Consider the following 19,974-nt stretch of genomic DNA (forward strand, 5'->3'; position numbering starts at 1 on the left):
CACCCCTGGTGTGGTTCCTAAATGGCTGCCAGCCATTTGCCACCACCAGACAGGTTTCTGGACACCTGGGTAGAGAGCATCCACTCTCTGGGTCCTGAAACAAAGCCCATCCTGGGCAGAGGTGTCATTCCTCCTCCCCAAGGATGGGTTGGGTCAACGAAAGGGGAAGCTTCAAAGGCCTGCTGCCTTTGGATGCTGTCCCTGCCTTTTGCAGCCCACAGCAACTGGCTCCCACTGGTTCTGGCCCCCACTTTGGGCAGGTAAATTGTCGGGAAATCCAAGCTAGCAAGAGAGGTGTGCTCAACTTTGCCAAACCCCACCCCTCAGGTTTGGGAGGTGTGGTGAAGCACACATCTCAGTTCCCTCCATCTTGAAGATGAGGGGACTCCGGCAATTAGGGAGAGGCTCATGCACCCTCCGTCTGGAGGGTGGCATAATAGGATTGTACCCACCTCTAGGAAGGGGCACATTGGTCCCAGCCTATACACCTCTTTAATGCCCCTAAATTTAGTATTTAGGGGTGACCCTTAACCTTGCCTCCTCAGATTCAAGAAAGTAAGAAGAAGAACCGAAGAGCTGTGATGACCCTGGAAGGAGAAAGGGACATCAACTGCCTTGCCCCAGCCCTACTGTCCTGTCCCATCTACGACCTGCCTACTGCAAGAACCACGGCGACCCAGCAACCCCAAAAGCCCGGTGTACCTGCCATGCAACCTCCCCACAGGCCCTGTCTCCCATGAGCACCGGATTTGCTCAAACAAAGACTCCTCTCCAAAATCTGGGTATCGGTGTCTTCGCGATTCTGCAACCCTCTGCACCAGACACCCATGGTCCGAGTTTGAGTGGCCCGACACCACAAGGAGGTCTCCCCAGCAATCCTGACCTGGGATCTGGTGATCCTTGACTTTTCTCAAGCTGACGCCTGCAGCTTCAACCTGAAGGGTCCCCCTGACCGCGACGGGAGCTGGTAAGAAAACCAGATGCAAGAAGACACTCTTGCACCCAACGGCCCACAGGCTTGGCTGGCCCAACAAACAGTGTCCAGGCATCATCTTAGATCCCAACTTACCTCTCCAGCCGGTGGTCGCCTTCAGGAAGCCTACCTGCCCGAACCTGTAGCATCTTTGCGAAACCGAAGGTCTCCATTGGAAAGCACAGGGTCTCAAACGCCGGGCTTGCACCCTGCACCCAGCCGCCCCAGAACTGCTGGTGGTGAGGCTCCTGTGTTGGTCGTTGGCCCCTGCAGTGCTGACTTTAACCCAAGGAGCTTTGCTCCCACACCCAAGTGGCCTGCTTGAAAGCAGTCCATAACCGAAGGCCCCCTTAGACCCATTGGCTATCATTGGGCCCCATGCACTCTGCACCAGACCGCCCCAGTTCTGCTGGTGGTACAACTTGAGTGCGCCCATTTAAACTTTGGGGAACTTTGGTCCTAACCCCCAAAACTCACCCTCGTAAGTTGTGAATTTACCTGTGAAACCGCAAACACTTTTTCCCCATAGGAACCCATGTAAGGAGATTTGGGCCTAAAAAGGGACTGTTTTGACTTGCATTGTATAAAGAAAATAGAATTATATTGCAAAGTATACTTACCTTGTATTTAGAGATCCAAAGTTGTGGTATATATGCATACCACCCCCAGTACTCACAGTAATCCAAAAGTATTCCTAAAGTAATTACTGTGTCCTTTAAACTGATTTCAAACATTTCCAAACATGTAACGATTGTAATTCCAAGTATAACAGCATTTCCTTGAACAGTCTTGCTTTTGGATGTATATGCCTGTAACAAGTGCTGCTTGGTTCTAAAATATACCTTTTTTTATACTTACCTAATTGGTCTGGATTTTGTCCCTGAGTATGTGTCCTTGATTGAGTTAATACAATAAATGCTTAACTCACCCTCTGGATAAGCCTAAATGCTCGCCCACACTACCACAAAGAGAGCTGTTAGTACTTACCTAATGTAGCCTCTGCTATACCTCTTGGGACTCCCTGAACTCTGTGCACACTATACTTCATAGTATATACAGAGCCAGCTTCCTACATCCACGCTAGTCAATATGCAATAAAGTCTCATTCTGCCCATAATCGTCAATTGAGAAGCACCATGCACTAAGTTTATGCAAGTGCCAAAGAGGTCTGGTGGCCTAGAAACAGTCTTACCTAACCTAACCAAGGGCAGCCGGTGAGTTCAGGGAGTGGTATGGTGAGCAAAAAAATGATGGATTTAGGCCCAGATCTCTGCACTGGGGTGAATGTAGAACATTGTTCTGCATTCTGTCCATCAATTGTTCTTTTTGCATTTGTCACCCCGAGTGGGACGGGTATGCCCAGATGTGGGTCCTGTGCACTCCATGCCACTGCAGTCAAGCTATCCTGGCTGATGAGGGCTGACAACCAGATACCGGTGCTAGCATGCTTGTTTCCAGTCCAGGGAGGACCTGGCCTGGCAGTTCGGGCTGGACTGTTCCCATTGGGCGCCGGGTCAAGACTGATTTGCATATGCCTGGGTTCAATCTGGATAGGCATGGTGAGCACAGATCTCTGTACTGGGGTGAGTGTATGACATTGTTCTGCATTCTTTCCATCAATTGTTCTTTTTGCATTTGTCATTCTGAGTGGGACGGGTATGCCCAGACGTGGGTCCTGTGCTCTCCATGCCACTGGAGTCAAGCTATCCTGTCTAATGAGGCCAAACCAGTCCTAGGATGCTTTTTTCCAGTCCAGGGAGGACCTGGCCTGGTAGTTCGAGCAGTCCAGGGAGGACCTGACCTGGTAGTTCGAGCTTGACTGTTCCCATTGTGCGCAGGGTCAAGTCTGATTTGCATAAGGCTGAGTCCAAACTGGAATGGCATGGTGAGCAAAAAACAATCTATTTAGGCCCAGATCTCTGTACTTGGGTGAATGTATAACATTGTTCTGCATTCTGTCCATCAATTGTTATTTTTGCATTTGCTCTTATATGCAACATTATTCTTAGTTGTACTGCAGTAGTGTTCATTTTGCTACACATCAAGGTAAAATGAACACACCAGTATTGACACTTAGAAAAATATATCGCTGTGGTGCTGCTTGTGGGTGTTTTAATAGTGCGTTTATGTTATTTGTGTGGCATGCAATATGTACCTGAAAGGGGTATAACGCATTACCTACATATACATTATAACACATTCACAACATATATGTGTAGTAAGATAATGATGAGTAGTACTTACCTGTTTGCACACAACAAATGTTTCACTCTGGCAGGACACTGTTGCCAGGACACTGCCAGCAAAATGCAAACATCTAAATCTGCTCAGTAAAAACCTGCCGGCATCACTGCAAAGGAGTACTGTTAGCCAGCAGAGAAGACTGAAGCGGTTCCTTGTCTATTGCAGCAACATCTAAATACAGCGGTTGGAACGCCGTCAGCTTGACTGAGTCCTTGGGACCACCACCGGCCGACTGCGGTAGTCCTGCCAAGATCTTAATCAGGCCCAAAGTTATCAGCTGTGTCTGTTTTAGTGTGGAAGATTTCCTGCTGAATTTAAAGCCACTTTCCTTACTAAATCAAGTAACTTAGTAACAATGTAAAGGATAACATTTCAATCAAGAATGAACTGTGAGAAAAAAGTTGAGTAGTGTATGTGTTTTCTACCACTTAGCAGTAGTTATTGTTAAAACACTTACAAGAACTGGACTGAGAAAGCAATAATCTGTTAGGGTGAATATGATTCAAAAACACTAATTTAAATGATCTTCATATTTGACTATATCCGATGTCACTATTGCCTCGAATCGTTGAGTTATCACACAATCACTCTAATGCAACATAGGTCTGGGACAAAACACTTAATTTGGAGAAATGAGACAATGGTAGTAAAATTTCGAGTGCTTGAGATGGTTAGACCGTCTTTTAAAAAAAACGTTGAGCCAAGTAAAAATGTATCCCTTCAGCTGTAGGCACTGGACAAGGACGGAATACTAATGATAACAAGGACCACATACCTTGATAGTTTTAAATTAGTTAGCTGCACGTTCATACTATCAATGACGGGCGGAAGAGCGCATTCCGTCGCAGGGATCAAGCTAAAACTGTTCTGTACCACGATCCATCCAAGATCCGCAATTAAGGCATTTGTGGAAACAGAAGACTGAGGAATTATGATAAGAGGCGCTTTGAGATTTATATCCATTGAAAGGCGGAAACTCTTCTGAGCAAAATCTTTCATGCTGGAAGCTGCTTTTTCTGCAGCCTGGGCAGTGGCTGCAGTCAGAGCTTCTTTGGCAGTTTGGAAATTGTTAAGGAAGCTCTATTTGGAGAGAAAAACACAAACAAATGTAAAGAAAGCTAAAGCCATATACAGTATATCCAGTAACAAAGGTCAATATATTGAATTTTTTTGGCAAACATGCAAGTTTAAGAAATTTAACATATCAATTCTATAAAACATGAAATGGCTGATACACTTGTTAAATTATCTCTAGCAAATAAATTATCTCTAGCAAAATGCACTAGATTGCACTGTTCGATACCATGACCAGAGTATTGCGACTTCACAGCAAGAGACAAGATAGCTGCATATAGGGTGGCACCTGTATCAGTGAAGTCAGTTTCATATGAATTTTCCAAGTCCTCTGAGAGTCCAAGGACATAAAGATGGGGAGCAAAGTACAAAAGGAAGTTGTTTTGATTTGTTCCTTATGCGGTGTGGTTTGGTTAAAACAAATCTGCAGAAGCTATTGTGTCCATAAGATAGAATGTTAACAAAGGTAAGTAACTTGGTTTTCTAATGGCTACACACTCTTGCAAAATAATTATGTTATCCAACTTATTTAGATTATAGAAAAATCAATTTGAGAACTGAGGCCTGTATTGGGGATCACATAGCCATGTTACAAATTGATAGGCACATCTCTCCTATGGATTGATATGCCTACTTTTCCTTTCTTACAGAATGAGCCCTCATCCAATTGGAGTGGGATTTCCTGCTATTTCACAAAAATGTATTACTTTTAGAGATTGCTAAGTAGATTGTCTGCTTCTAGACTGCTTAACCTAATTTGCAGCATTCAAAACCTAGAAACTGATTATTGTCTACCATAAATGCTTGCGTCCTTTGTATATAATGGTTAAGAGCAATAAAGGGGGCCAATATGAGCACATGAGGGTGTAAATGTAGAAGCTGAAAGAGCTTGAATTTCACTAACTCATCTGGCTGACAAAATCGAGAAGAACACGCATTTGCAATGCAATAGGTCTCACATTTTCGACAGTTTGAGCTATTGGCATTGTAAATGACAATGCCTTTTATTTATGTGTTTTGAAAAGGTGCAAGCTGTGCATAAACACGCACATTGTACTTATAGTCCTTGCCTACTAGACTCATGGCTGGCAGTACAAGAGGTTAGGTAGCGAGAAAGTGGTGGAGTAAACAAAGATGAGGTAGTATGAGAGGTATGAACTATAAAGAAGTGAGAGAGAGTTGTGAGTAAGGGAGTGGTGAGGCAGAGAGCGCTCAGGATAAGGTACAGAGAAGGTACAGAGATGAATAAAGGGAGTGATAGCGAGGTGAGGAAACTACAAAGAGGAGCTTGAGAGAGAGATGAAGTAGATGGAGGAAAGATAACAGGTGAGATGGAAACAGAACAATCAGCTAAGAAGGGATTGATGAGGTAGAAAGGGGTAAGGTAGGAGATGAACAGAAAGACACAGAGATGTTAGCAAAATACTCAAGGTAATTAGAGAGTGGTAGAGAGAAGTGGAGATTAGAAGTATACTGAGAGAGAGGTGAAGCTTACATCGGCATGGTATAGAGTTTACGTAGTGAGAGCGGGAGTAGAGATGTAGAGACTAGCAGACAGAGGGAAGGCAGAAGGGTAAGGAAGTGTGGAGAGAGACATGACCCCAATTGTTTTAATCTAATTGCCATTACCTGCCTGAGAATATGAGGATTAACATAGGCCAGCCAAGGCGAGGAATACACATTTAGCTTATTGTAAGAATGCTTAGCTGCCAAATATTAAGACAAAGAATCTTTTACTATGCTCACTTTTTCATACCAGGACTTTTGACTGCCCCACTCACTTAACCCGAGTCTCCTTGGAAGGGGAGGCCCGGGCAATTCCCCACTTTGCCCATGACTTATAAGGTTGCTAGACTAATTTCCCGATGATTAGACAGTGCTCCTAACTGTCTCCACATCTCATTCACTGTAGTTGCAATAGCATAACTGGTCACACCATACTAAGAACCACTCACGAGAATCGTCAGCTATGTGAGATATCTAGTGTCTGATTTAGAGGCATGGAATAGTGGTCTCCGAGTCCTAGGCACCACAAATAGAATTTTCTTCATACTGTCTGAAGTGACAAAGAACAAATTACCAGGGTTATACTATTCGAAAGCATTCCTCCCATCACTTTTTGTGTGTTTGACATTGCTGGACGATCCATATTTAGAATAATTCAATTTCCAATGCACCAACCTGAAAAGATTTATATTAAGTTAAAATCTCAATGCTGTGATGTTAGCAACCTCTATTCATTAGTATTCTTCACCAAAGCCTCACTAATTTGTACTATACTCTGTCCCAAATTTTTTGACATAGCCATCCTTAAGAGATAGGACTAATTGCATCTCACTCAACTAACACGTCTGCCAAGTAAAGGAAGCTGACAAGTTCGTGTTTCGGTGACTAATCCATCACTATCCTGGAAGATCTTATCCAGTCAGGATTTCAAAGTCTGCTAAAAACAGAAAATTCTATCACGAGGCATAGATGAATTTGTATTCAAAGGCACTGTGCCATGTACCATGGTCACAGTTATTTCGCCCAAAATCACCTGCATACTTGAAGTCTAAATTACCTTTCATGACAGAAGGAAATATTATGAAATTATCTTTTGCGACATTGCACTCCAAATGTCACAGCTTCTTTGAGGAGTGGGTTAACTTGATACGGTGTCTGCAAACATTAGGAGAAAGGTCCTTCTACTAGGAAACTACTTTTGTGAGTTGATGGTACTGAGAACAAATAGGCCTTAGAATTCATGAAAAAGATTGATATAAGAGGGTTTAATTAACTCCTAAAGTTTGATACATATATATTAGGCAAACATACATGAAGATCATTCGTGGTGATCAGAACATTCACTGATCACATTCCAAAAGTGTTTCACATCCTGTGTCATAGCAAGCATCTGAGGCGAAGGAAAAAATAAAGAGACTCAATACAAACCTATTACATAACTACAAATATCCGTGGTAAAACATACTCCAGTAAACATACTAGAATACCTTCTCAGTGCCATCCACCAGAATCACATTAAATATTATCAACCTCTAAAAATGGAGTAGAACAGGGCATCAAAACCAGCAACAAGGAGAAAATCTCTGACTTGGTGGTAGCAGCAATCCCACAAGGAAGTGGCCAAAATCCCCTTGACAAATCGACAAGTCAAGGGATTACAGAACAAATAACAGCATACAAATAGAATATTATGACAGTTACATCAGTGGTGCTACGAATCAGGCGAAAGAAATCATGAGCATCTTCTAAGAGGCAAACCCTGAGGGGCCTGAAAACTGTCCACATCCTACCCAACAGAGCCATGCCTACACTCATGACTCAAGGACCTCGGCACAACACTGAGCATAGAAAAATAATATTCTCAATGCTTCACTTTCCACTGAATCGTTAGTGTATTCCTGAAACAATCAGGAATTACACCACTGTTCTATGAGGTTGATCTGCAGAATCTACTAAACCGTTACCTAATATCAAATCAACAAAACATAAGTAAACAGCGGAAAGAGAGATAATGAAACACCTGGGAGTTAGGCTAATAAGATGGACTGTAACCGTGGTACCAAATATTCAAGACCCTGAATGAATGGCACTAAATCATGTATGGGCAGAGCCTGAGAAACAAGCATTTGCAATGCAATAGGTCTCGCATTGACGCGAGTTTGAGCTATTGGCATAGTAAATGACACTATATACACAAAGGAGCTGTAAGGGGATAAAGATCAGGTCGACCCCACTCACAGAATTACAACACTAGAATAGAGGGCCCTCTATAACTAAATAGATAGTAGGCGACAGTGTGTCTTGCTTTTAATGTGAGCAGACCCACAGCACATAATAAAATAGGGTAGTTAGTGGATGTCTAGCACGTTTTTAGATTTGAAATAGTCCAGATACTCCTTATATGGATGGTACTGCCGGGCACGCGGATAAGATATCCTGAGTGCTGGCATCATGAAACACCACAATGAGCATGTTGTTTCTTTTTCTATTTCACCACACTTTTTTTTATGGGTTGGCAGTTGCTGATGATGAGAACCGGAGGATGCAGATGAGAACCAATCTGCAGACTCCCATGGTGTTACTCCCGTGAGGCAATGTCAACCTTCTTCACCGCTTTTTCTTCCTTTCTATATGTTTTGTCATCCACACTACAGGCTGGTACAGACTATGGGAGACAGAGCCCGCATACACTTTTTTTTGGAGAATAATAGGTGACCAAGGATTCCCTAGAATAGACTGTATAAGAGCAGCCGCTGTTCAGTCACACAAATTTGGGTGACCATAGGTTGATGGAGGGATTTCCGAGTATTTACTTCAATCAATCAATCAATCGGTCATAGTACTTGTAGAGCGCGCTACATACTCGTGAGGGTCTCAAGGCGTTGAGGGGGGGGGGGGGGTGCTGCTACTGCTCGAAGAGCCAGGTCTTGAGGAATCTTCTGAAGGTGAGTAGGTCTTGGGTCTGCCTATGTGGGTAGGGAGGGGGTTCCACGTTTTGGCGGCGAGGTAGGAGTAGGAGCTGCCGCCGGAGGTTGTTCGTTGGATGTGGGGGACAGCGGCGAGGGCGAGGCTGGCAGAGCGGAGCTTGCGGGTTGGGATGTAGAAGCGGAGTCTGCTGTTCAGGTAGGCTGGTCCGGCGTTGTGGAGTGCTTTGTGTGCGTGGGTGAGGAGCTTGAAGGTGATCCTCTTGTCGACGGTAAGCCAGTGTAGGTCTCTCAGATGGGGGGTGATGTGCCTGCGGCGGGAGGCGTTGACGATCAGTCGGGCGGAGGCGTTTTGGATGCTTTGTAGTCGACGTAGGTGTTTGGCTGGGATTCCTGCGTAGAGTACGTTGCCGTAGTCCAGTCTGCTGCTGACGAGGGCCTTTGTCACCGTTCTTCTTGTTTCGGTCGGTATCCACTTGTAGATCCTGCAGTGCATGCAGAGGGTGTTGTAGCAGGAGGAGGAGACGGTGTTGACCTGTTTAGACATGGAGAGGTAGGAGTCTAGGATGAATCGTAGGTTGCGTGCATGGTCCATGGGTGTTGGTGCTGCTCCCAGTGTGGTTGGCCACCAGGAGTCTTCCCAGGCTGAGAGGATGGGTCCGAGGATGAGTACCTCCGTCTTGTCCGAGTTCAGCTTCCAGACAGTTGCTCCTCATCCAGTCAGCGATGTCCTTCATTCCCTCGTGGAGTTTGTTTTTGACGGTGTGTGGGTCCTTGGTAAGGGAGAGGATGAGCTGGGTGTCGTTGGCGTAAGAGATGATGTTGAGGTCATGATGGCGGGCCACTTGTGCGAGGGGGGTCATGTAGATGTTGAACAGTGTCCGGCTGAGGGATGAGCCCTGGGGGACGCCGCAGATGATTTCGGTGGCTTCGGATAGGAAAGGTGGGAGGCGGATGCTCTGGGTTCTGCCAGAGAGGAAGGACGATGTCCAGTCAAGGGCCTTCTCTTGGATTCCGGCTTCTAAGAGGCGTGTCTTTAGAGTGCGATGGCAGACCATGTCAAAGGGGGCCGACAGGTCCAGGAGCATGAGGGCTGATGTTTCGCCGTTGTCCAGTTGGCGCCTGATGTCGCCTGTGGCAGCGATGAGGGCTGTCTCGGTGCTGTCGTTTCGTCTGAATCCGGACTGGGAAGGGTCCAAGATGTTGTTGTCTTCCAAGTGGCGGGCCAACTGTCTGTTGATGATTTTCTCGAAGACCTTTGCCGGAAATGGGAGGAGGGAGATTGTCCAGAAGTTCTTGAGGTCCTTGGGATCCGCGTTGGGCTTCTTGAGGTGGGCGTTGATTTCGGCGTGTTTCCAGCTATCCGGGAATGTCGCTGTTTCAAAGGAGATGTTGATGACCTTCCATAGTTGGTGTGCGATGGCTGCGTCTGCTTTGTTGAATACGTGGTGTGGGCACGGGTCTGACGGAGATCCTGAGTGGATGGAGTTCATGACCTTGCGGGTCTCATCGTCGTTGACGTTGGACCAGGATGCCAGGCAGATGGCACTGTTCACAGTGGAGGTGGAGTCTGGCGTAGTCTGGGCGGTTGTGATGTTAAAGCTGTCGTGGATGTCAGCGATCTTACGGTGGAAGAAGGTGACTAGTGAGCCGCACAGTTCTTGGGAGGGCCGGATGTCATTGGTGTTGGTGCTGGGATTGGAGAGTTCCTTTAAGATGCTAAAGAGCTCTTTGCTGTCATGTGCTTTGTTATCCAGATGGTCTTTGAAGGAGGATCTTTTGGCTGATCTGATGAGGTCCTTGTGGTCTGAGTGGTTGTGTGGTGTGTGTTCGTGGAGCCATATTTTCTCCAGTTTCCGGCATGCTCGCTTGGAGGTCTGGAGTTCGTTGGTGAACCAGGTGGCTCTCTTGCTGGTGTGGTTGTTGGAGGGTTTCTTGAGTGGGGCGAGGGTGTTGGCGCAGTCGTCAATCCACTGTCTGAGGTTGCGGGCTGTGGCGTCTGGGTTGGTGGGGTCAGGGAGTGGGTTCTGGGCAAGGGTGGTGATCAGCCGGTCTTCGGTGACTTTGCTCCAGCAGCAGCGAGGCAGCTGTTGGGTGTGGTAGTGCGTGGTTGGTTTTTTGAAGGTGAAATGGATGCAGTGGTGGTCGGTCCAGTGAAGATCGGTGGTGTGGTTGAAGGCGACGTGGGAGCCTGTGGAGAAGGAGTCCAGCGTGTGGCCGGCGGCATGGGTGGGTGCGGTGAAGAGTTGTCTGAGGCCTAGGTTGGCGAGGTTGTTGATCAGGGTGGCGGAGTTGGCGTCGTTGTTGTTCTCGAGGTGGAAGTTCATGTCCCTGAGGAGGATGTAGTCCATGGAGGCGAGTGCGTGGGTGCTGGCGAGGTCGGCGATGGTGTCGCTGAACTGAGCCCAGGGTCTGGGGGGGTCTGTAGATGAGTGTTCCTCTGAGGGTGGTGTTGGGGTTGGTGTGGATCCAGAAGTGCAGGTTTTCGGCAGCGTTGAGGGTGTGGTCTGCATGGGTGGTGACCTTAAGGGTGGACTTGTGGACGATGGCTGTTCCTCCTCTGGTTCCGTTGGTGTGATCCCTGCGGGTGATCTTGTAGCCGTCTGGGATGGCTATGGCGATGTCGGGCGCCGAGGAGTCGTTCCACCAGGTCTCGGTCAGGAAGGCCACGTCTGGGGCGGAGGTGTCAAGCAGATCCCAGAGCTCGACGGCTTGTTTGCGTGCGGAGCGGGTGTTGAGGAGTATGCAGCGGAGGTGGTTGGGTCCAGTCCTTGGAGGTTTGCTGGTTCTGTCGCAGGTGAAGCTGCAGGTGCGGCAGGAGAAGGGTCTGTGGGTCCGTTTCAGGGCGGCCTGGAAGTAGGTGTAGTTTTGGCTGGCGTTGAGTGCGTGTAGGGTGCTGGCGTCGTAGTGGAGTCTGGTGTCTTGGCTTTCGCGGGGTCCAAGGGTTCTGGCGCTGGGCGTGGTCCAGGTGCGGACGGGCGCAGACGGGCTTGCCTTGGGGGCGACCACTGAGCGCGTCCGCTGCGCAGTCGCGCAGCTGCCTCCATCTAAAGGGAGCTGGGAGGGAGGAGTAGCTGGGAGGCGGGAGGCAAGGGTTTAGCCAATGGGGACGGGGGCGGGGCAGCAGGGGTGGGGCCGCAGGGGAGCAGCGGCAGGAAAGCAGGCTCTGGCAGGGGGGGCGAGGGAAAGAAAAAAAAAAACGGCACCCTGGAATGGGCAACAGGAGCAAGGGTCAGGCACAAGGGCTGGTGCAGCTGCAGCGGGGGGGGGGTAGGGGGGTGACCTACCTGGCCGTCATAGAGCCCCCTGCCCAGTGTAATCCAGCACACTAAAGCTAAAGAACTATGGGTGTTGTTAAAGTGGCAGTAGTCCTAGATAAGATGCACTTCTGGGGGTTGGGGCTCTTTAAGCCCAATTACGCACTTGCAATTGGGTAACTTGAAAGCTCTGCCTACCTGTTCTCGGCCTCCTGGGACACACCTTGCGCTGTCCCTCTCTCTAGTTAATGGTTGTGTTTTAACTGTGTTCGGAGACAGAGCTGCTGCGTGCCGCCTTCATGGGGAAACTCGCTGTAATTGGAATACTAGCTGCCTTGTTTGTGGAAAGGGTCGTTCGCATCAGGTAAGAAGAGGGTTTCTCGGTGCTATGAGGTACTGAAAAGTGAAAGTGACATCTAAGATACTGTGGACATCTGATTTAAGTGACATTTCTGTGTGGACAGCACACAATAGCAGTCTTTTCCCTGGCTAAGTGAAACCAACGTTACATTGCTGCGTTCCATTTCAGACGGCATAGATGCTTCCTAGCAACAGAAGCAAGCAGCCGCCCCTCGCGCAGACCGGCTCCTGCCGCAGCCTTGCACATGTGCTGCTGCCATGTTTACGTCAGGCAGAGATGCGCGGCAAAAAAAAAAAAAGTGCGATCTGGCAGACCAAAAATGTAGTTAGTGGCCGCGGCTTCCGGAATACACAAAAGTCAGTTTGACATCAACAGCCACTAAAAAGCCAGCTAACAGGAGCTGTGCCAACATTCACCAAATAATGGCAAGCGGAAGGGGAAACTACTGGCCACTTGCCAACACATGCAGATCACTTTATGCCTCGTAGAGGCAGCACAAGCGCTGCCTATATGCGAGACCTAAAAATGGACAAAGGCACCCTGCAATATGGCATTGAGAATAAAAGACATAGGGCCAGATGTATGGCCCTTACAATTTGCAAAATGTACTTTACAACAGTGTCTCAGACACTGTTAGCGTTTCCTAATGGGTTTGCAAATTGCCTGCCTCATTAATATTCACGAGGCAGGTGCTATTTGCGACCCTGTTGTGAATGGCTAGCACTCCCAGGGATGGTGGCCTGCTGGGGTAAGTAAACCACCATGTCTGTGACAGCTTTTTAAATAAATCAGTTCTTTAAAAAATGCTACGTTTTGGTTTCATTTTTTTTTTTAAGAGTAGGCAGTGGTCCATGGGACGACTACATGTTCTTAAAAAATATTTTCGCACACACTCACAAAGGGGAAGGGGTCCCCTGGGGACCCCTTCCTGTTTGCGAGTAGCTTACCACCTACTTGAAGTAGGTGGTAAACTGCGAGTGTTTTGCGACCGCAATTGTGGTCTCAAAACAATCTTACATTGCAGTGCGAGTCGCTATTAGGGAGGAGTGTCCTTGGCATGCCCCGTCTTAATAGCCAGTCGCAAACCCTATTTTGCGAGTCTGTAAAAGGTTATCAACTCCCAAGATCGGATTTTTAAATGGGGTGGTCCAATTTTACGGTCGCTAACGGTCCGATTTCCCATTTGCGACTGCAAAATATGGTCGTTTAACTGGCCCATAAAGAGCCCCTTACATCGATGAGGCCCTCTCGCTATTGTCAGGCGCTGTAACTTGGGAAGGTATTAAATAGTTTGATCAACATGTCAAAAAACTCAAAGATGGAGACCGAGAGGGAGGCATATATTAATTTGGTCATTTGAATCCACCTCTGACATTTACTAATGCTTAAACCATGAAACATCATCACTCCAAAAATTGTTTTGCTGATTTTGAGCAGCGTTATTAAATATATCACCCAAGCTACCTTTGCCTTTACTTTAAAATGTAATTGGCATAACTTGAAAGCTCAACTATTCATTGCAAAATAGAAAAGAAGTATGTGGATTTATATCAGGCACGTCTACTACAGAAAGTTAGTCTCTTATTTTTATGTGCTAAGATTCGGTTTATCAGTTCTTACACAGTCGGGAGCCTGCTTCCGATCAGTAATAAAAACAGAACACAATAACTAACTTCCGAGATCCCTAGTTGGAAAATTCCACTCATGTATGATAGCACACTGTTCTTCAAAAATGCATTTTATAAGAGACATTATCACTAATATTATGACATCCATGAATACTGAATGGTAACGCCAGTGTGCCTAACTTGTTAAATTAATCGTTTCATTCTATTAAGGACTACTCCATGGAATGTTTAAATGAACATTATAAATATATCTATTTTTTAATGTAGGCTCTTGTATCACATCACACATGCGCTGTTTTGCCTTGGCAAATAAGTGGATAGGCAAGGATGCGTGATTTGTATACATTCGCATTTCAAAGCTTTATTCGACTTTTGGTCATAAAAGCAAACTTCCTAACCATTATACATTAAATACTAGACATAAAAACAATTAATTAAAAACATATTAAACAGAAAAGTCGAATGCTGATAAGATCTAAAATATGTAGTCATACGTTAAAATTCATTTAGAAAAAGTTTAAAAATATACGTCATTAAAGGAGGCAGTTATTAATACATATTAGCTAGTAGGCTTTAGCAGCACGTAATCTTATTACCCACGCCCAGGCCAAAAATTTTGCTACGCCTGTTGCCAGTAATGTTGAGGAATCAGATGTTAAGATTCTGAGAGCTTGCGAGCAACAGCGAGTGCCCATATTTTTACAAACTGGTTTTAACCATTTTCGCCGGGGGGTGACATATAAGGGGCAGACAAAAAACAAATGTGCAATGTCTTCTATTTGATTTTTACAATAATCGCAGTGAGGATCCTGCGATGAAGACCAGTTTTGTCTGAAAGCATTCGCTGGGAGTGTTCCCACACGAAATTGGAAATATAGTTTCCTATCAAATGGACGTTCAATTAAGTCCCAATATTTTTCATATAATGGAAGTTGTTTAAAGTCCAAAAAGCGAGATGACAGGGTAGATTGCAGGCCTTTACGATACATTGTAACATATACCGAGTCCCAATAAATGGCCTTCAGTTGCTTTTTTGTTGGGAATAAGGCAACATCCTTGTTGCCCCACAAATGGTCTAGGCCCAGTTTCCCTAGTGTACCCCGGAGCTCTTTTAGCCAAATAATGCAGTGAAATCGGTCAAAATTCACAACCTCAAGAAAAGCTGATGCATAGTGGCTTAATTCTGAGGTTACCATTAGGCGCCTCCAATACAACAAAGGGCGTAGGCGAGCAATATCTTCAATGTTTCTCCTGCCTAATTCCATCTTTAGTGGGATTATAGGGGTGCTCTGTGGGGCCCCAACAAGCCCTCGCAAAAATCTATTTTCCGCCCGCCCCAAATTACCTAGGTTCGAAAATCCCCATAGTTCAGACCCATATAAGCATGCACTCAGTACCTTCATACTGTAAATTTCAAGCGCACAGTTAATGGGTCTTGTCAAAGATGTATTATGTTTAATGGAGACCGCACCTGCTAGGTGATTAAATTTTAGTAATGCCATGTCAGTGTGTGATTTCCATTTCATATCATGTTGGAGAATAATGCCCAGGTAAGTAAAGGCATCTACCCTTTCCAGTGGTTCGCCCTTAAATATTATTACCCCCCTGAAAGCCGATTGGGAACTTAGACACATACATTTAGTTTTACTAGTGTTTAATTCCAAGCCACGGCTGTCACAAAAGTCCCCAAAAGCGTCAACCGCTTTCTGCAAGCCACTAGGCGTGCGTGATAGCAAAAGCGTATCGTCCGCGAACATTAGTACGGGGACGTGTACACCTGCTACCAATGGGGCGTCAGTAGGGGATTTATTTAAGTATTCCACAATTCCATTAATGTAGATTGAAAAGAGCGTTGGGGCCAGAACACATCCTTGTCTCACCCCCCGTTCAACTGGAAAAGGGGCCGTCACTTCCCCCTGTTTGCCCCACCTTATTTTTGCAAAATTATTTTCGTGAAGGCGGACAAGTAAAGTAAGGAGCTCTCCACTAATTCCCACATTGGCCAATGTTTCCACAGTTTTTCTCTCGGGACCAGATCAAATGCGGCTTTTAGGTCCACAAAGACTGCATACAGTCTACTATTTCGGAGTGTAACATTTCTCCAGTAGATGGCTAGGAAATAAAAAACTTAGTCAACACTGCTGGTCAAAGGGCGAAAGCCCGCTTGGAATGGCGACAATATATTTTGGTCTTCGATCCACTGCTGTAATTTGTTCTGGACCAATCGACCCATTATTTTCTGTGCGGTGTCAATTAAGCTAATGGGTCTATAATTTTTTGCCTGCGTTTTATCCCCCTTTTTGAATATTGGAATAATTTCAGCCCCTTTCCACGAGGGAGGGACTTCTCCACCCATGGCTATTGCATTGGCCAACCAAGTAAAATATGTACACCATGATGGCCGGTCCGATAAAAAAACATCTGCTGGGATGCCATCCATGCCTGGTGCTTTTCCGCATGACACGCAGTCGAGCGCCAGGTAAACCTCCTTTTCAGTAAATATTTGAGCTTTATAAAAGACAGTTTCGGGGAGAGATATGGCTGCATATCTCGGGTTTCTAGCATACTGAGGTTGGAAAAAGTCATTCCATCCTTCCTGAGACACATGGTTTTGTGGTTGGGCTGCTACCCCACATCTGTTCCATTTAACCAGGGCCCAAAACTGCTTTGAATCCTTATTAGTACAAGCCTGTTTTAGCTCGCTCCAACCCTCCTCGTCCCAGCGCCTCTTAGATTGCTTTTGTGTCTGCCTATAGATGTCTCTTGCCTTTCTAACGGCCATAGGGTTTCCTGTTTTCAATTCTATACTTAGATTTTGCCTTGCTAGTCTGCAGTTTTTATCATACCAGCCTTTAACGGGTTGGGATTTTTTAGAAACAGTTGGATCTACTGTTTTAAGAAAAAAGCTTTGGAGTTTAATAAACAAATTTTTGTGGGCCTCCATCATGTATTCCACGAAGTTAGAATTCCCATAGAGCGATTTGATAGCACTAACCTCGTCTTTTACTAAATTTTTCAACTGTTCTAATTTCCTTTCATTCCCTAGCAGCGTTCCCCATTTCAGATGTCTTTGGTTATTAGAGCACACAACATCTTGTGTTATCATCTGCTTATTATTTATGGGTGCATTAGCTTCATAATAGGGGTGAAATATCATATACAGAGGATGGTGGTCACTCTCCAAGCGTGGTACAACTGCCATGTCTATTAATTTGGACCATGCTCTTACATCGATTAGAAAATAATCGATCCTGCTAGTTGCACGACCGTTGTCAAAGGTAAAGTTTCCATTTAAATCAGAATGTGTCCTCCCATTCGTGGCTCTTAATCCTATGGAGAGGCAGAGACTCTTAATCCTGATAGCCGTGGCACTCCATCTTTTTATAGGGGGAATCTCTAGTTGTGGTATTCCCCACCTGCTATCTTCCTCCTCCGTTAGACTTCTATCCTCTTCTCCCAGGGGCTCAAAAGTTGAATTGAAATCACCACCCACAACAACATGGGAGTTAGGTGGAAGAATTTCAAAATCTTGTTCTAATGTTGTGAAAACCTCAGATGGAATACCTGTACCAACCCCCCTAGCATAGAGATTATACAAAGATACCTCTTGCCCGTTGGGCCATCTAATATTCAGTGCTAGGATGTCGTTGGATATTATGAATCTTAGTGATATGGTGCAAGTCAATGCTTGGCGAACCCATATCAGCAGTCCTCCAGAAGGACGCCCCTTTTCTCCTCGGATTGCAGGTTTATAAAAGTTTAAGTACCCCATACGAAATACAGGGTTAATTGACCAAGTTTCTTGCATCATAACTATGTCATGTCTGTCAATATAGTCCCCCCATTCGGGAGTTAAAAGCTTATTCACTATTCCTGCCACATTCCAGGATATGAAGGTCAGTGGTCGTTCTCCTAGTGTTGAACCAAGTGTTAATGTCACCTCCCTACGTTCCCTAGGGTCCTTAATTATCAATTCCCCCTGCTCAGGCCTTATATCATCTCCAGCTATTCGGCTATTATCAGTTGAACCATCTAGCCCTGTTATAAGTGTATTGCTGTTTACAATTATAGGGGCCTTATGGTCTAGTGGTCGGTTTTTTATATAATGATATGGTGAATTATCTGGTTGGCACCTTGGATTAATCGACTGATGTTTCGCCCTTTGTCCTTTATCTCTTGTGAGTCAGTCGCACTCATTCAGATTGGATAATGGTGAGAATCTATTATCTAGATTTAGTCCCCATACATTTGGTAGACCCTCCCTTGTTCTTCTACCGGCCAATGTTGACCATTTGGTTCGCAGAACACTCGGTTTTGAAGACAAACCTTTCCTATTGTAGAAAAAGTCCAGGGAGAGTGGGATTAGTCCTGCCGTTCTCCGTTGAGGGGGAAATAGATTGTTCAGGATTTCCGGCAACACGTCGGGACTTTTAAGATTCACAACCACACAATCCCCAGGAAATTTCTTGTTCCCACTCCCTATCCATTTTACCCGTTTTGCAGTTAGCAGATCTTCTGCCAACTTATGTTTACCCCCGGGACCCATATGCATGTTGTTGCTTAGCCATTGTAATGCCTTATTTAGTAATGAATCCGGATGTTCTATCTGTACTGTATTTAGAGGGGGGACATTGGCGAGTACCAGAATAAGGGGTGAAGCTTCAACAATTAGCTCCACGGAATTATTTTCCAGATTGGATCCTTGCAGTGGACAGTCCCCTGCAGGATCTGTGGGGACAGCACCAGGGAGATTAATTTGTTCTGGGCCAGACTTCTGATGGGTTTGTGGCGGCTCTTCTACCACTAGGTTTGCAATTTCTAATGGAGGATTTTCAGCAAGTTTTTCTTTAAGGGTTGTCGCTATCTCCTCCACTCTATCATGTGTTATTTTTAAATTAGCCTCCATTTTATTTATTTTAGCAGTAAGATGATCAATTTTTGACAGTAAGGGTTTTACTAGTTGACTTAGCTTAATGTCCAGCATACCCATAATTTTTCTTAATAGACCATCATCCCACCCATGTCTCACATCTCCTTCACCCACATTCCCATCTACGATAATCTTGTTAGGCGGGGTGGCTGGCCTTTTCCTACTTGATCTTAGCCCCTCCCTTTTTGAGGCAGCCTTAGAAGTAACTTTTGTTACTCTCGGGGCCGGAACAGGGGGCGGTGGAGAACTTGAATCTATTACCTCTATATCTGGGGCTGGGTCATGCAGAGAAACATCTAGAGCCCCCACTATCGCTTCCACATTAGTAACTAGATTTTCCTCAAGTGACATATTTTGTGAAAGCCCCACACCCGGCCCAAGTGGAGCTGGAGATAAGTCAATTGGGGTATCTAGCAATATTAAGTCAGTTTGTAAATTCTCATTTTCAGGCAGAGTCAAGGGGGTACCTAGGCCCAACGAGGACCTTCGTTCATTGTTAATTTTTTCAACAACTTGTACCAGGTAATTATCCATGGTGTTGGTCGGGGCGATGACATTCCTTGGCTTAGACATTGATATTGTTATTTTTGCCTTGAAACCGATGTAAACAGTATAGTTAGTAAAGATAAACAGGCTTCTTAACCTTCCTTTGTGGCTTTTTCAAATGACCTGGTTCAGAGCAGGCAAGTAGAAACGGTAAGGACCAATCTACTTTTAAACATTAAAGGTGGATCGTATATCCCGATAGTCTGAGTGGTGGTTCTTATCAGATCTGTGCAATAGATGACAGGGGGGGGGGCCGTCCCGTCACCTTAGGTCCCCAGAGGGCCACAGAGGGCCCGCCCTTTGCCCGGGCACTGCCCCGGGCACTGCCCTGCGCGCGGTCCCGCGACGCGGGAAGTCCAGCCCCTTTAACGGCGCCTCAACGCGACTTCCGGGCCAGTCGCGGAGGCTTCTGGGGGCTGTAGTCTCTACTCCCCTGCTCTGCGGCAGTCCCGGTGTTCGAGGGCTGCGGCGGGGGGAGGAGACAGCTGGTGCAGCAGGAGACAGGCAGCAACTTCGGTCGGGACCCCAGAC

At 46.0% G+C, this 19,974-nt stretch overlaps 1 protein-coding gene and 1 long non-coding RNA gene across 3 annotated transcripts in view; one reads left to right on the forward strand and one right to left on the reverse strand.

Annotated features, from left to right (window-relative positions):
* Positions 1-19,974, reverse strand: part of VPS13C (vacuolar protein sorting 13 homolog C) — a 2,773,485-nt gene that overhangs the window by 1,385,778 nt on the left and 1,367,733 nt on the right. For both annotated transcript variants that reach the window (XM_078680824.1, XM_078680823.1), the window contains exon 44: positions 3,993-4,297. In XM_078680824.1, coding sequence (XP_078536950.1) covers positions 3,993-4,297 — 305 coding nt within the window. The remainder of the gene's footprint in view (positions 1-3,992; positions 4,298-19,974) is intronic.
* Positions 1-19,974, forward strand: part of LOC144822865 (uncharacterized) — a 790,049-nt gene that overhangs the window by 287,751 nt on the left and 482,324 nt on the right. The window lies entirely within an intron of this gene.

This window comes from Lissotriton helveticus, chromosome 3_1 (assembly GCF_964261635.1).
Source record: "Lissotriton helveticus chromosome 3_1, aLisHel1.1, whole genome shotgun sequence".
NCBI classification, from domain to species: domain Eukaryota; kingdom Metazoa; phylum Chordata; class Amphibia; order Caudata; family Salamandridae; genus Lissotriton; species Lissotriton helveticus.